The sequence below is a fragment of the Solea senegalensis genome, linkage group LG4 (assembly GCF_019176455.1).
Source record: "Solea senegalensis isolate Sse05_10M linkage group LG4, IFAPA_SoseM_1, whole genome shotgun sequence".
In the NCBI taxonomy this organism is placed as follows: Eukaryota; Metazoa; Chordata; class Actinopteri; order Pleuronectiformes; family Soleidae; genus Solea; species Solea senegalensis.
In genome coordinates, this window is record NC_058024.1 from 12,677,573 (window position 1) to 12,692,709 (window position 15,137).

At 39.1% G+C, this 15,137-nt stretch overlaps 1 protein-coding gene across 1 annotated transcript in view; it reads right to left on the bottom strand.

Annotated features, from left to right (window-relative positions):
- The window catches only part of ptprga (protein tyrosine phosphatase receptor type Ga), a 353,219-nt gene that overhangs the window by 117,141 nt on the left and 220,941 nt on the right, over positions 1-15,137 (bottom strand). Inside the window, exon 3 of the mRNA XM_044023374.1 lies at positions 12,521-12,703. Coding sequence (XP_043879309.1) covers positions 12,521-12,703 — 183 coding nt within the window. The remainder of the gene's footprint in view (positions 1-12,520; positions 12,704-15,137) is intronic.

A 15,137-nucleotide genomic window follows, 5' to 3' on the forward strand; every position in this document is an offset into this window, starting at 1 on the left:
AGACCAATCTTAATGGTGAGTTCATTGAGTTTGCGTCTTTCTGTCTCTGTCAGTCTCCCCTCTGTTTTAAACGCACACACACACACGTGTTTCTTTTTTGTTTTTGAGTAAACCTGAAACAGAGGGTTAAAAAATACAACAAAAGGAGCTAAGCCCCCTAATGGTGTCAGGTCCATGTCCAACCCTCTTATTTAAAGTCTTGAGTTGTTCAGCAAATACAGCATGCTCTCTGGCTGCCTGTGGTGCATCTGATGCCAGTGGGAACACGTTCAAATCACGCTGTTCAAGAGCTGCACAACACAGAGGCTGAGCATTCCCGTAAACCCCTTGAATCTTGTGAGTGAATGAGTGAAGGTTTTCTCTCCTGCGCAGCCTTGTTGTTAAACTCGATGAGAGGTTTTAACATGTCAGCAGGGTGAGCCAATGCAGTGTCCTCATGTGGGACTGTGTAGCCACGGACAAAAGCTGTCCTCGGACCTCATCAGGACATCACAGGCAGCGTACTTCCCTGTGAGGGACAAGGCTTTGGTGATCAGCTCCTCTCAGTGCACAGTTGAGAACGTAGACAAGGCTTCAGGGGTTTAAGATTTAATGTTATGCACATCAACACAGTGTGATGCTGCATTTCAGCCAACTGAGTGCTGGAAGTTTTGGCAATGATGGTTGCCTTTTGCCCTCAGTGTCTTTTCACAGGTCTTGTGTGACATCTGTCAGGTTCTTAGTTTTTCTTTTGGTTATATTGCCATTATATTGTCAGACAGAGGCTCTCTGAGCAAATCATGACACCTGTTCTACCTTGTAAGTATCTCCACTTTCGTAAAACAAGCTCCAAAAGAGTACAACGTGCCAGCATAGCCACATCCCACACTCACCGAAGTCAACAGATAATATTGCTGCCTCTGCTGTGTACCCGCGTCTTAGCCAAGTTTCTCTTGTTTTCCAAGTTGCCTCCTCTGCTTGTTTGTCACCATCCTAGTATTAGTCAACTGAGGACTACAGACCGTCCTTGTCCAAAAGATGCCAGACAACAATTATCTTTGAGGCCTCTGTTTACTGATCTTTGTCTTCATTGTCGGTGCCACCTAAATAAAATATACATACACATACACAAAATATACACACTATATACATACACTACCCTGGCAAGTCTTTGGCTCTGACATTTAGTGACCAGTCAAAAACTCCTAATGTCACATTTAAAATGGTCCATAATATTAATTAATTAATACTAAATAATATGCTGCATTATTAAAATGATCATTTTAAACACTGTTTTACCTTAATCTCAATAGCTAAAGTGGGATGCTGAACTTGAATTAAAGGCTGACATATGCTAACTTGATGTAGTGCACACAATATACAGTATATTGCAGTTCTGCTTATGTTGTAAACTGAAGGTGCAGTTATACATTTATGTAATAAACCTTTACTGTAATGCGACTGGATTCACAATATACCATTTATTTATGTCTTCTCTCAGACAATGGACTGGATAAGAAGTCGATAACAATCTGTTTAGATAAGGTCACAAGGTAATTGGAAAAATTGGTGTTATGCAGATGAAAATCAAAGAGGTATGGTGGCTCTATAGGAGGAAGAGACACAATCTCTTTAATGAAATCCAACTCATACATGCCTCACATATGCAAATATAAATTTCAAACCCACAACATGTAATGAGCCTCACAGTGAACAGATGGCAGCTGTAGCAGGTAACACAGATAGAAAAAAACAAAACACTGTCGGGTCCACAAGTTAGAAAGTCAACTTATCAAAGAAGTCCATGAAACAGCTGCCATTGTCTGTTTTTTTCTTCATTAAAGGTGGGGTAGGCAACACATTTTTTGGCTTCATTCATCAATAAATCCATAAAAAGAAATCTGGCCTGTGACAGAACACTTTGACCAATGACGATAGACGATAGATCAGAGGGAGCAGGCGGCGTGCACACACAGCACTTTGGTGGAATGTTTGGAGTTATACGGCGTAACATTCATGAAGGTAAAATGTGAGATTCTGAGCACGGAAAAATATATTTTGCAAGCACAGAAATCACATTTTGAAGAGAAATTATATGCGAGCAAAACGCAATTTCATTCAAGCAAACAAAAATATATTCTGTGCTCAATACATGTATTTGCATGTTTGCAATTATTCATTTTAACATGCAATGCACTGCAGACCGCTGCACGCACGCAGCTTTCCCCGAGCGCTCGCTCAACACGGCACAGCGTAAAAAATGTGAATTTAAATGTCAATATTTTCTATTTTCTGTCATATTTCAGCTTCTTAAATGTGAAAATGTTCTACTTTCTATCATTTTTCAGCTCTTTAAATGTGAATATTTTCTAGTTTCTGTCATTTTTCAGCTTCTTAAATGTGAATATTTTCTAGTTTCTGATATTTAGAATTAATAGATAGTAGAACATATTCAAATTTAAAAAGCTGAAATATGCCAGAAAGTAGAAAATATTCACATTTAAAGAGCTGAAAACATGGTATAATAGACTACTACCCTGCCTACTACAGCTTTAATGTCACATTAATGTTTTTAAATGATTGTCGGGCTCAGGTTAATTAATTGTTAATTTCAAGTTGTTTTAGTTAAATATAGAGTTAAATAGAGTGAATTCCAAATGGTGTTGTTGTTGTTGTTTTCTTGGTTCAATGAAATTACATTAACATATAAAAATTAGTAAAAATAACGGATAATAATAAGTAGAAACTGAAGACGAGAGTGCGAGCAGGGTGGAGACGAGTGTCATTGGTGATGTGTGACAAAAGGATGGCAACAAAAGAGAAAGGGAAGGTTTGCAAGACAGTAGTGCGAGCCGCTATGATGTACAGCTAAGAGACGTCTGTGGCACTGTCTAAAAACAGAAGGCGGAGCTGGAGGTGGCACAGCTGAAGATGCTGAGGATTTAAAGTTGTGAGTGACCAAGATGGACAAGGATTAGAAATGAGCATATTCAAGGGACAGCTCAGGTCGAACAATTTGGAGATTAAGTCAGAGAGGCAAGGTTGAGATGGTTTTGTCACGTGCAGAGGAGGGATAGTGATTATATTGGACAAAGGATGTTGCAGATGGAGCTGTCAGGCAGGAGGAAAGACATGAGGACAGTTGGTGTAACATAAGAAGACGCAAGGAATCGAAGAGGTAGAAACTGAAAAGTAATTGACATAGTGTTTCGGTTTAGAACCGGAGTTTGCTATTTACGACAGGACAGTGAACGCAACAAACAGGCTGCTGAAGCCATCCACGGTGGATGTTATCCATTTTCTCCACAACAACTTAAAATACACCACAATATTAAGGATTATGCAAATACTTGACAGTGGTTACATTTCAAAAAGACTTAATGTGAGACAGAAGAGCCGATTGTCATTAATAATGAGCGTCAAAATATATGATACTCATAAGTGCTGCTGATAACTGGTAAGGTGTGTGACGTGTGTGTATCTATGTGTGCATGTGTGTTCATCATGAGAGCATTAACAGACATGTATAGCTGACTCCCAGCACTGATGCATTTAATCGCCTCCGTTCTATAACTAAAGCCTTCACGCTCACATCCAACATAAATGCAAATCAGCTGTCTAACATCGAATGACTTGAGCCCCAGGAACTCATAAACAGCTGCAGGAGCCACATTTTTAATTCCCCACACTGTTTCCTCTGGTTAGCTGTTTTGAAATTTAGTTGACATTTGCCTGAGTGGATAACTGTATAATTAATGCTCCCGCTGCAGCAACAAATGGCAGTATTATGTATGTGAGGCTTAATAAAAGCCAAGCATTATGGGGGATTTTAGCAGAACACTTGGCATATTCAAATTGCCTGTATAAAATGATGTGGGGATAAGAGACCCTCAAGATAGCACGAGCCATTCCACAGTGTGAGAAACAATCGACGAAGTAACCCTCGATAAAAATACACTAGGGGTGAGCGGCAACTGTGACTTTGATGCTGTCATGTAGTTAAAGAGCAGCTGTGTAAGAAAGCAGATGTAAAGCGCAGGTGAAAAGTGCAGGTGACAAATGTTCTGTCAGTCTGCATTAAAATAGACGAGGACATTTCACTAACATGCGCCAAGACGTGCGAGTCTGAACAGAAACCAAAAAAAGAACCAACAACACTAACGAGCTCCTCCGATAAAATGTGCTTTTTGACAGCAATCCTAACATTTTAGTCTAACAAAGTATTTAATTCATTCATTTCCGTTTTTTTTTTTATTTGCTTTGTGTTTAAATAAGGGTGGGGGAGTCTTGGATGGAACTCTGAATTATGTCACATTAACCCACCCTAACCCTAATAAAAACAGACCAGATATGATACAAAAACTCTACCTCATAGCACTTGAGAGTAATGTATTTAATTCACTATGCTGTTTGTCAATGTAACAGCTGTAAATATTAATGTCTGCTGGCATCAGAGGGTTCTGTTGTGTCATGTGCACAGATTTGAAGAACAATGAGACAAACAGTAAGTGACAGTGAGGCCATGACAACAGGTAGTAATCATCGACATTGTTGCCGCTGAACAGCCGGTGCAGATGACTGACAGCTTCTTTCATGTGACACAGTGCTGTTCCTGCGCTGCCGAGGACACATTTAATGTTTGATCCAATAATGTGCATGTATGCACGTGTTCCAAATGGATGTGTTTAATGTCTGTATCAAATATTTTGTTTGGAAATGTCAGAAAGTCAGCTCGATGGATCAAACATACGGAGCACATCTTATGATTATGTGTATTCAAGGATATCGGTGCAAAAAGTCTCCAATGGGCTGGAAAATGATACGCTGGGCAACAGGTGTTGGTCAAAAAAATAACAAATTGTAAATTGCCTATAATCGGAACCACCAAATGTCCTACCAGTTACCCTTTCACAAATTGCTTCAGCACCTCAAATGCAGGTGGAAACTGGCTGGGACTTCTGATTGACAAGAAACCAAATCAGCCTCTTGGAAATCATTTGAGCAGTTCTCTCCCCTATCCTATTATTTCCAGTGTAGACTTCACTCCCCTCATGTTAAATCTTATCCCACCACTGTCACACTATACAACATTCTATTTATTTTTAGCCACACTTCTGCAAAGCTTATACGACTGCACATTTATTTCATGCCACGCTTGCCCCAGTGCTGGCTCTCACATTTTATATTACATTACACTCATCGCTTATTTCATGTTTACCAATAAGCTATTATAGGCGGCTCACTGTATACTGTCGTCAGTGCACAGCTTGACTTTAGCATATAACCAGCCTTGTCTCATATGCATTCATGCTTGAATTAAGTAACACATGAATGCTTGCCTTAATGTGTATGTGGCTGGATGGTCCAGGACAAGAGTCAGCTACTTGTTTGGAACACCAAAACAGCTAACATGATGTAATTCAAAACTTAACAGTGAAGTTGAAGAAACTCACTGGGAGTTGAAATGTGTTGTTTGTTTTGTTTTTGTGAATGATTGGAACACAAAATGATATCATGTGTGACTCTGATGTTTTCAAGAGATGAGGATATCCGTGGGGGAACTCAACAATGGAAGAGATGTTCTCCAGGTGCAATAATGTGCTCAGTTAAAGTCAATATAGATACATTATGATGTTACAATTGACAAGCATCACACAGAAAAATGATGACCAGTTGGTCAATGAGGTCAATTGCTCTACTTCTAGAGCTTAACCATGATTTATTAATTGTATCTCTCAAACTTGTCATCATGATGTTAAAACTGAGTGCACAGTGTATTGGTGATATAAAAAATGACACTGCTCTGTGTGTATGTTGGCACCCTATAAGTATTATAAGTATTTCTTTCATAAGTATTGACATACTAATTCTTTGATAGTAATTATGTAATAGAGAGGTTATATCATGGTACTGCCATCTTTCTAATGACATTTTCAGCTTGATAATAACAGTGGTAATAGTGTGGTGGGAGGGATAGACTACAACAGCCCATACTATCCAGGTAATAGCTTGGTGATAAAAAATGATATTTAATATTAGTGTATTAGTGTTGAATCATCTCAGGAAAATATCTGCAAATCAAAATTGATAATTACTATTTTAGAACGTTAGAATTTATCCTCCCTTGTATATCACAAACGTTTCCATTGTTATTACCAAGTGATTACTTAGTGATTACTGTAAACATAAATGATAACTATACTATTAACATATTGCTACTGCACTGTACTGAGTACTATTACCCTAAGTTCTTCTTTTGTTGATCATGGCCATATTTCTTTGTGGAAAAACAACTGCAGAACAACTCTTCATTCTTTATCCAAAACAATGAATGGGTTCACCTTTCTTACTTTGACACAAGAAATAACCAAAAAAGTACATCTTACTTCAACTGTGTCTTCATGACAGTGAGCAAACAGGACCAGGTAGGGACACGAAAGTTGTCCATTGTCGCTTTAAAGTTGAAGAATGTTAACTGTCAGAAATGTCACTCAAAGACAAACACCCGCCCCTAAATGGAAAGTGAAGTTGTGCTTTGCTGTAAAGTAAATATTTAAGCTAAGGTCATCTTTACATCAAAATATCAACATATCAGTACAAAGGAAAGGTTTTTTTTTTTTTTTTTCTTTTCTTTGTTGTGTTATTTGCTTCCTTGAGGAGTCAGATGAAAAGACTGTTATCACTCTCATGTCTGTACAGGTACACTGATACAGCCCGCAGCTGTTTATTGATTTCATTTCATCTATCTATAGGGACAGACACAGAATAGCAAGAGGATTTTCAGTGCAATGTTTCACAGCATATTTTTTTCCCCCCGCTAATTTCCAAAGCCAATTTATTTTCTTTTTACTTTGAAAGTTACTGCTAGTGTTGTTGTTATTTCTTGGCTGAACAAGTATCTTGCGAGAAACACCTGGATAGGAAATATTGAGGCAACTTATTTTAATACTCCGATATAATATATTGTTTATCAAGGATAAGAAGTGATGGTTAGTAGATTTTGCTCCCTTCACAGAGAACCATGATTACACTTTCCCCGTTTCCAGTATTTGCGCGGAGCTACTACAACAAATAATTAACTGATAATAATCTTCTCAACTGCCTCTCTCAGATAGATAACTAATTAATTTTCTTTTCGTTAGTTCTCTAACTCGATATTTGAATCACGAGATACCACTTAAGTAATGACGCCTTTGGACGCGGCAGACTAAAAATGTCACAGCGACTATTGGATGGACGGCCATTAGATGTGTCCGTGTACATTTCCTGAGTTCAAAGCTTTTCTCCATTGTTAGATGTATCAACAAAAATGTTATTAGATGATGTTTTTGAATGGCTGTGATGTTTCTATTTGATAGGTCTCACATTATTATTTGGGTTAATAAGACAAGCTCCATTTCTGCAAACCAAAACCCAACAATAGGCCTTTGGACAAATTGGAAATCTATTCAAATGTGTCATCACAGATGAATCACATATCCTTGGCTGAGCAAATGACTGGATGTTAAACGGGACCGTGCTAAACACACAGCTGTGCGGTGCTTTGGGTAGCACTCGAGAGTGCTGTCAACAGCTATGCCAACCACCTGTGGCCTGTGCCTCTCAAAAGCCTTTCAACTCCCTTTCTCCACAGAGGGGAAGGAATCATCCATCTTAGTGACAACCTGGAATTGTGAAAAATACCGGTGGATGACAAGGAGGGTCGTCAAGGTGCCAAAGAGAGCCGAATGCAGATGGCCTGCTGAATCCTACAGGCAGTGACACCTGCCATGGCTGTGCTAATACGGATTGTGGCACGTCTGAATGAAAGTGGGATGTGTAATCTTCATCATCAATGACTCGCTGCATATTGCACCTGTCTTGTTTCATATGCAGGGAAGAGATGCAACAGATGTTTGACGTGCAGGCACCTGCCAGTATATGAGCCGGGATTACCGGAGATGTCATGCTTCAGCTTTTTTCCGTTCGCGCTGAACCGCGGTCTGTTGTTGACTCGCGGCTGTGTGTGTGGTCCTAAGCGTTTCACTGAAGTCCACTACATGCTTGCGGTGACACGAGGAAGCCGACAAAGACAAAGTGAGCATTATCTTAAGACTTCTAACAATTTCAATCACTTGTGAGCCGCAGAGTAGTTGCTGAAATCTGCATGAATGATAACATCATTAAAGGGACTGGGCAAAGAAATTAAGCAGTGCAGCCACCCAACAGTTTATCCGCATTTACTAAATGACTTAATTTGGTTTTCAAAGTGAATGTGAGCACATCCAGATGTTAACCATAATCACCCTCTGGAGAAGAAAACTTGAGTACACAATTACGGTTAAGTAGAGCAGTTAAGTAAAGTTCAACCATGATGTTCTTTTTAGTGACTAGAGGAATCCTCCTGTCACACAACAATCACATTTAAAGACTACTAAATAGTACTAATAGATACGTTTGAGAGGAGATTTTATTGCTGCATGGGTGATGTTTTTCTTTTGCTTTTGACGGCTCAGAAACGATTGTGTGATGCATGCAAAGAATCTGTGGAGGATGATCTATTGTACGCGACAAAGGGCAGTGATGACCATTCAATATTTTAACTCTACCAAGACACATAAAGGTCTAGCTTTCATTATATTAAACTAAACAAAAAGGTCATTTGATCATCATTCTGTAACAGCACAAAGTGGTAACGTGGTGTAACCAAATCTTTCTGTGACATGTTCCCTGGTGATCAAGCTGGATTGAAGATTACTTGATATTTTAACTGAGATTAAAAAAAAAAAAAAATAAAAATAGCATTAGGGCATTTTATAGTGATGTAATAAATTAGGCACATTTTCAGTGGAGTCGCCACCTCATGGCCATTCAATGAACTGCAGGGTTTTAGATGAGTCTGCATTGGCCGGAGGACATTTTTAATGCAGTTTATATTAACGGTGACAAACGTGTTAGTCATTAAAATGTCAATCATGGATACGGTAGACAAGTCTGTCTTTACTCCAGCAGTCCTTAAATCCTATAAAAGAAGGTGAGCAGCATATAAAAAGGAGCAAACAGGAGAAATAGTAGTTGCTGAGTTACTACGAGTAATAGTTGAACTGACCAACAAACAATATTTTCTTGTTTTAATGAGACATTTGAGAACGAAAGAGCCTGTGAACTGCCCATTTGGGAGGGACTCTGTCTAGTCACAACCTCAACTGCCAACACATACATACATTAAGTTCAGTCAGCAATTAATAGCATAATTCATGTGACACAGTCAGCAATTATGGAAATTGGTGTTGGACAAATAACTGGGCAGGTGATTGAGAATATTTTGAAGGAGCATAAGTGCAGATGTGAGAAATTGATGTCATCATTAGCAGTAGACAAATGCACAAACTTTGCTTTGAAGAAAGGGACATCAGGGGAGAAAGTAAAAAAAAAGGCAAACCTTAATACACATTGAAGCTGTTGAATATGCGTTTAGAACCCTGTTCTACAAGTACTTTCTTAAGTGTCAAATAGGGGATGCACTTCAGGAGTTAGCTGTAGGCAATTTGACTTGCTTTGGTTGAGTGAAAGACGTTTCACTATCCAAGACACTTCTTCATTCTGACTAAAAAAAAGAGGAGGTACGCTTGATCTTAAATCACATGTACACTTTCAACATCTATGTAGCATGAGCATTTACATTTTTAACTCATTTTGTGACACGCCATTAACACCTATGTTTCATTGTGAGGAGCGAAAAGGAAAGTAAATGATTTGGAGAGGTTTGGGTGAATCCTATATTGTGATTAATACAAGGTTTAAGGGCAAATGTATTTTTTTCCCCTTATGGTCTACAAGGCCGCTGTGAGTCATCGTATCAGAAAATGAAATCAGACGTCTTTCAATTGCAAAACATTCTCACAATAACAGGCCTTTCAAACAAATCCTAGCCCGAGGGGAGGATTCATTCTGCAATTTGAGGATCCTAAATTTCAATAATCACTTGTACAACCTGACGGACAATGACCTTCCAGCAGATGATCTTTCAGACACAACAGTAAGCAACAATAGTTTCCCATCTATTGGTAGTGGGGATGACTATTGACAATTGGTTGACTATTCCTGATTCCCTCAGTTCACATGGGATGCGGAGCCTCCAGCTACTTCCTGAAGGTCTACATCGTTGACACACTTGGGATACCAAGAGGTATCATTTCATTTGTGTAGCCAAATGTACTCATAAAGGGTCTGAGAAAGGATGGTTCTTGTGGTCGTATAGCCTGGAATTGACAGTGAGATAAGAAGTGTGTTGTTTATGATGTGGACTGATATTATTTTAAATTATTCTGGGAAGTACCAATGCATAACATGACAGTGTGTCTTCCTTGCTCTTTTCTTTCTTCAGTATTATATGCCTGAAATTCAAATTAGCCGTGTAAAGCCTATTGTAGATCTAGGAGACCATTGGGTGACACACCATTCAAGACGAGCAGCTTTGCCATGCTGTTATCGACTATGTTAACCTTGAGTATCTAGAAGCCATCACGTATTCCTTTGAGGTTCTTCAGAGAGTGGTGATGAAGATGAAACCAGACCGAGCCTCTGCCTACACGAGTCATGAAACAGAATCTGCCTACTTTGTTTTCTAGTTTAGTTTCCCATGTGTTCGGAGTTCCTGTCAAAATCTCTTGCTCTTTTCTTTTCTTTTATAGATTTTAAAGTTTTACATGTGCACCATAGTTATGCAAAAGCAGCACTGGCACATGATTTAAAACAGTGGTGTATAGTCTCTGCGCTTTCAATCAGTGAGTTTACATGCATGTTAAAAGTCAGATTTCAGTCCAACTAAGACAATAATTTGTTTTGGGTTTTTTTTAAATGTCATGGAAACATGCTGGAAATCAGACTGAACTTAGCTCGACTAAACTGTGTATGTTAACGTACTGAGTCTTCTTTGTTGGATCGACTGTTTGGTGTTTGTTATGTGCTCCTGTTTTTTTTTCTCCTGTTCTTCTGTGCTCCAAGTCTTTTTTCCTTTGTATTGGATTTTGTTTTCCTGTGTTTTTACCTTTAAATAGGTTGTTTTTGTTCATTACTTTTGCAATGGGCTTTTCAGTTGGGTCCTCACCTGCCTGCACCATGACAGTTTAATACAGAGTTGGAATGTCAAAATGGAAATGTTTGTCAGGGATATATCTGGCTTCTTTTAAGTGTGAGACAAGACAAAGGAGCAACAGAAAGTATTATCCCTTGTTTATTTTGTCCCCACAAAATCTCCACTCCTTTTATTCCCTGTATTCCATTCCATTCTAGTATGTACTACCTTTCTCGCGTTACATCACGCTGCAAAATCCTGCAGAAAAAATGTTAGAGCTCATTCTGTTTTCATACTTTTAAGAAACAATTGGACACATACTTTTAAGTGTTGATACTGACCCACTTTATTTTGTTGGACTGATTACAAACAGTGACTAGATTGTTCTCTTCTCTACATTTAATATGTTTTTATGACTGACAAACACTTGCCTTATGTAAGACCTTAAGCAGTCTCAGCATAGGAAACAAGGTTACTGACCTACTTCATTTTGGACCAATTACAGCTGATGGTATCGACTGTCCTCTGCTTTTAGAATGTTAAATGCATTAGTGCAAAGCATCAGCACTGTTTATTTATTTGTTGTAGAAGTTTCGCCCGTTTAAGCGACTACCTTCATGTGCTGTCATGTTCTTGTTTTTCAATGTTTTTGTATTATTATTATTATTATTATTTGTTTTACATAGCACCAGTGATATGGGACAAATATAACTCAAATATTCAAGTCAACTAACAATTACTTGAAGTAAAAGGAAAAAATGATATGGGGGAAAAACAAATGTAAAAGCAATGCCTACTGTCTCACCTGACACCCACACAAGATGCTACAGTATATACAGTATATATATTTTTAAGGATAGAAATCAACTCATTTCAAAAGGGAGTTACAATAATTCATGCCCTTGCATGTGCTACCTCATCTCTCTCCCACTTCCTATCCATCCCCATCGTATATCCTCTTTTCTTCCAACCTACTTGTCATTTCATGAGTAAAACTGTCAATACTCAAAAGTAATATTGTTCACAGTGGGTGTAATGCTTCACAATGTAAGTCTTAATTGTTCTTGGTAGTAATTGTTCTTATTTTTTTTTGGTTAACGTGTATTACTACTCTCTCACTAAGCTTTCGGACCTGTGTCTAATCAGTCATTTGCCAAAAATGTACTGGAAGGAGATGAAAGCTGTAATAACAGCAAAAATATGTTGCCTAACACTGCTCTAAGGCAAGATACAGTCTCAAAAAATATTACACACTCGGGACTTAAAAGGTGTTTCTTGCGATAAAAAAATAATATCACCCTAAGCTTATTTACTTCTTCTCTGTCTCCTCTAAAAATGTCCAACATCTAGCTGACTCTATATTTTAACAACTCCAAACATTTAAGTCAGTATGAGAGGATAAAAAGCTTATTCCACAAAAATAAAGAGACTATAAACCAGGTGGAAATGGATCAGCAGCTGGAGCCAGTGCAGTCTTTACTGTACCTGTTTTGCCGGTGTTTTTCATTGATGTCTTATTAGAGGATTCACTATCAAAGCCCTCCAGTGTCAGTTCCTGATACTCTGTAGATACTTTGGTATCATGGTCCACAATGTTGATTGGTGACTGGTTTCTCTCTCTGCACGCTGGGTAGGCAGACGCCCAGCCCTCGTCTGGTCCATATACACCTGAGGATGACAATAAATGACACAGCGTCTCAGAACCACAAGGACAGGATTTGATGTGAAACAGCGGAGGCTTTTGAAGGCTACATCAGAAAAAAAAAGACATTTTAGAAGCATCTCATGTCCTGTAAGTGCAGCTGACTTTGTGCTCGGCCAAGTCATCTGGATTCAAATGAAAAGAAATATATATATCACACAGTAAACATCGTGAGCAGAGGCAGCTGCTGACACAGCAACAAATATTACAATTCAAAAATGTTATTATTATGATAGGTGTCCCTGGCTGTTTTATTTTATTTTTTTGTTTGTTGTTGTTTTTATTCAATGAAAATCATATAGTTAGTTGTGCACTGCTGACCTCCTACTCAACTCATCCACAGACGATCCCTCTGCCGTCACTGTCAATCACAACATTCCTGAGCTGCCAGAGAACCATAAAACACCTCAGACGAGCTGTGAGCAAGCCAAAAAAGTGTCTGCGTGCGTATGTGTATGTGTGTACACGTGCGTGTGTGTGCATTACAGGCGGAGGCAAGACATTCAGCGACAGTCCACAGAGTAAAAGCCTGGGGCCAAAGGAGTACTGGAGTCAGTCTTTGCAGAGGCGGTGAGATAAAGACAGTCAGAGGGAAGGCCAGGAGTGAAATGGCTCCAAGCCCTGTTTGAACACCTGAGTGTTTACTCAAAGTGCTGGTCTGTAGCCAATGAGTGGCCAATCAGGAGTTCCAGGAACATTCCCAGTGTGCTGCTTAATTGTTGGGCCAGATGCCCAGTTGGAAACACAATCATTTAATTTGACCATTGTCACGTCGGTTAACCAAAATGCAAACTTTTACAGACTACAGCACAGCTTCTGGATGACAGGGGATCAAATAAAATGCTACCACCTGAGGGGATTAAAAAGTCCTTCCATCCTGTGAAGTAGCAATCACTGTCAGTGGACAATTTTAAAAAGAGAAAAATGGATGATATAAAGAGGTGAATTGGTGCTGAAGAGGCCAGGTAAAAATAATAAAAAGTACAAGGATGAGAAAAAAAATGATTCACAAGGCCAAATCAAGAAAATACTTAACTTTAAGACCGTCAATAGTCCGTACTTGAATATGTAATTTATTATAATATATATCTGTATGCAGTGAATATTCCTTTCCATAGTAGAGTTTAAGTTTTTACTATTGGGTAATAAAAGATAATGTGCTATGTGATAATATGTCAAAATAAGTCAGGTGTGACTGAGTGTAAACTCTCACACTTATCCCAAAGGTGGGAGCGCATGGCTCATAAAATACAGTATAGTTATGGATGTAAAGTTTAGACAAGACCAAAGAACCTGTAACAACAACTGGTTATTTTGCTACTGAAACATGTGTTACGTAAACTCAGTCCGGGTAAGCCCAGTGTTGTGGTTGACATGATCACGGATTCTAAGCATTTCTCTCTCACGTTGTATTCTGATATTGGCACTGGCAGACAGAACATGCAGGACTCTCGCTTTTCATACCCTTCCTCTCAAACATTTGCAGAGGCGGGAAGAGACAAGTGCAGACACTTTACACAGGTAAAAGCAGGTAGTGGACTAAGGACCGAGCTCTCGGTAAGACCACGGACACACCGCTCGGACAGTTGGCATACGACAAAGAGTGGTGACAGACCTTCGCTGGGCCTGTATGTTCGGTGCCTAAGGTAAAGGAAATGACTTTCCTTGCAAGCAGACCCGCTGTAGTCTGTTCATCATTGAAAAGGGGAAACTGGAAAACCTATTCAGCAGTGGGCATATAAACTGCAGCATTTGTTGAACTTGTTACACAGTCATCACAGAACATCGCTCCAGATGGCCATGTTGTAGTTGTGTCCAAGTTAAATAAAGAAGGGACTAAAGAAGGCCCATGTTTGTATTAAGCTTTGGGTTTTTGCCCTTTTCGCAAATCACTTGCTTGTTTTGTCATTTGTCTCTTTCCTCTTTTCGATGGTTGACATTAAATAGCTGAGACACAGAGGCTTAAGGTTGTTGGATGTTTGGGTAAATCTGCAGATTCATAGTTTGCTGACCTCCTGCTGACCCGTGAAATCAACTGAAGGAAACAGGAGAGTGAAGCCAAAAGTGAGGATCAAAGGAAGGAAATACATTGAAATCCCTCTGAAGTTTCTGTCCCAATTGTTGAGAGGTTGAGGGGACAGAGAGCTGACCGAAGAAATGGGTCAATGAATTTAAGGAGTGAAAGGACCAGCTGATGGATTTGTGGGTTTGGCAACAAGAAAAAGACATCTGGGACTGCACTTCCAGGAAAGCGGCTCAGAATGACGGAATGAATGACAGGAGAGAATTTAGAAGATGACACGCTGGCCTCAAAAGAAACTGAAAATGGCAAGATAATGGCAACAAACAACCAACAACAAAACAACTGTAGAACACATTCTGAAATGTGACTACCAGGCT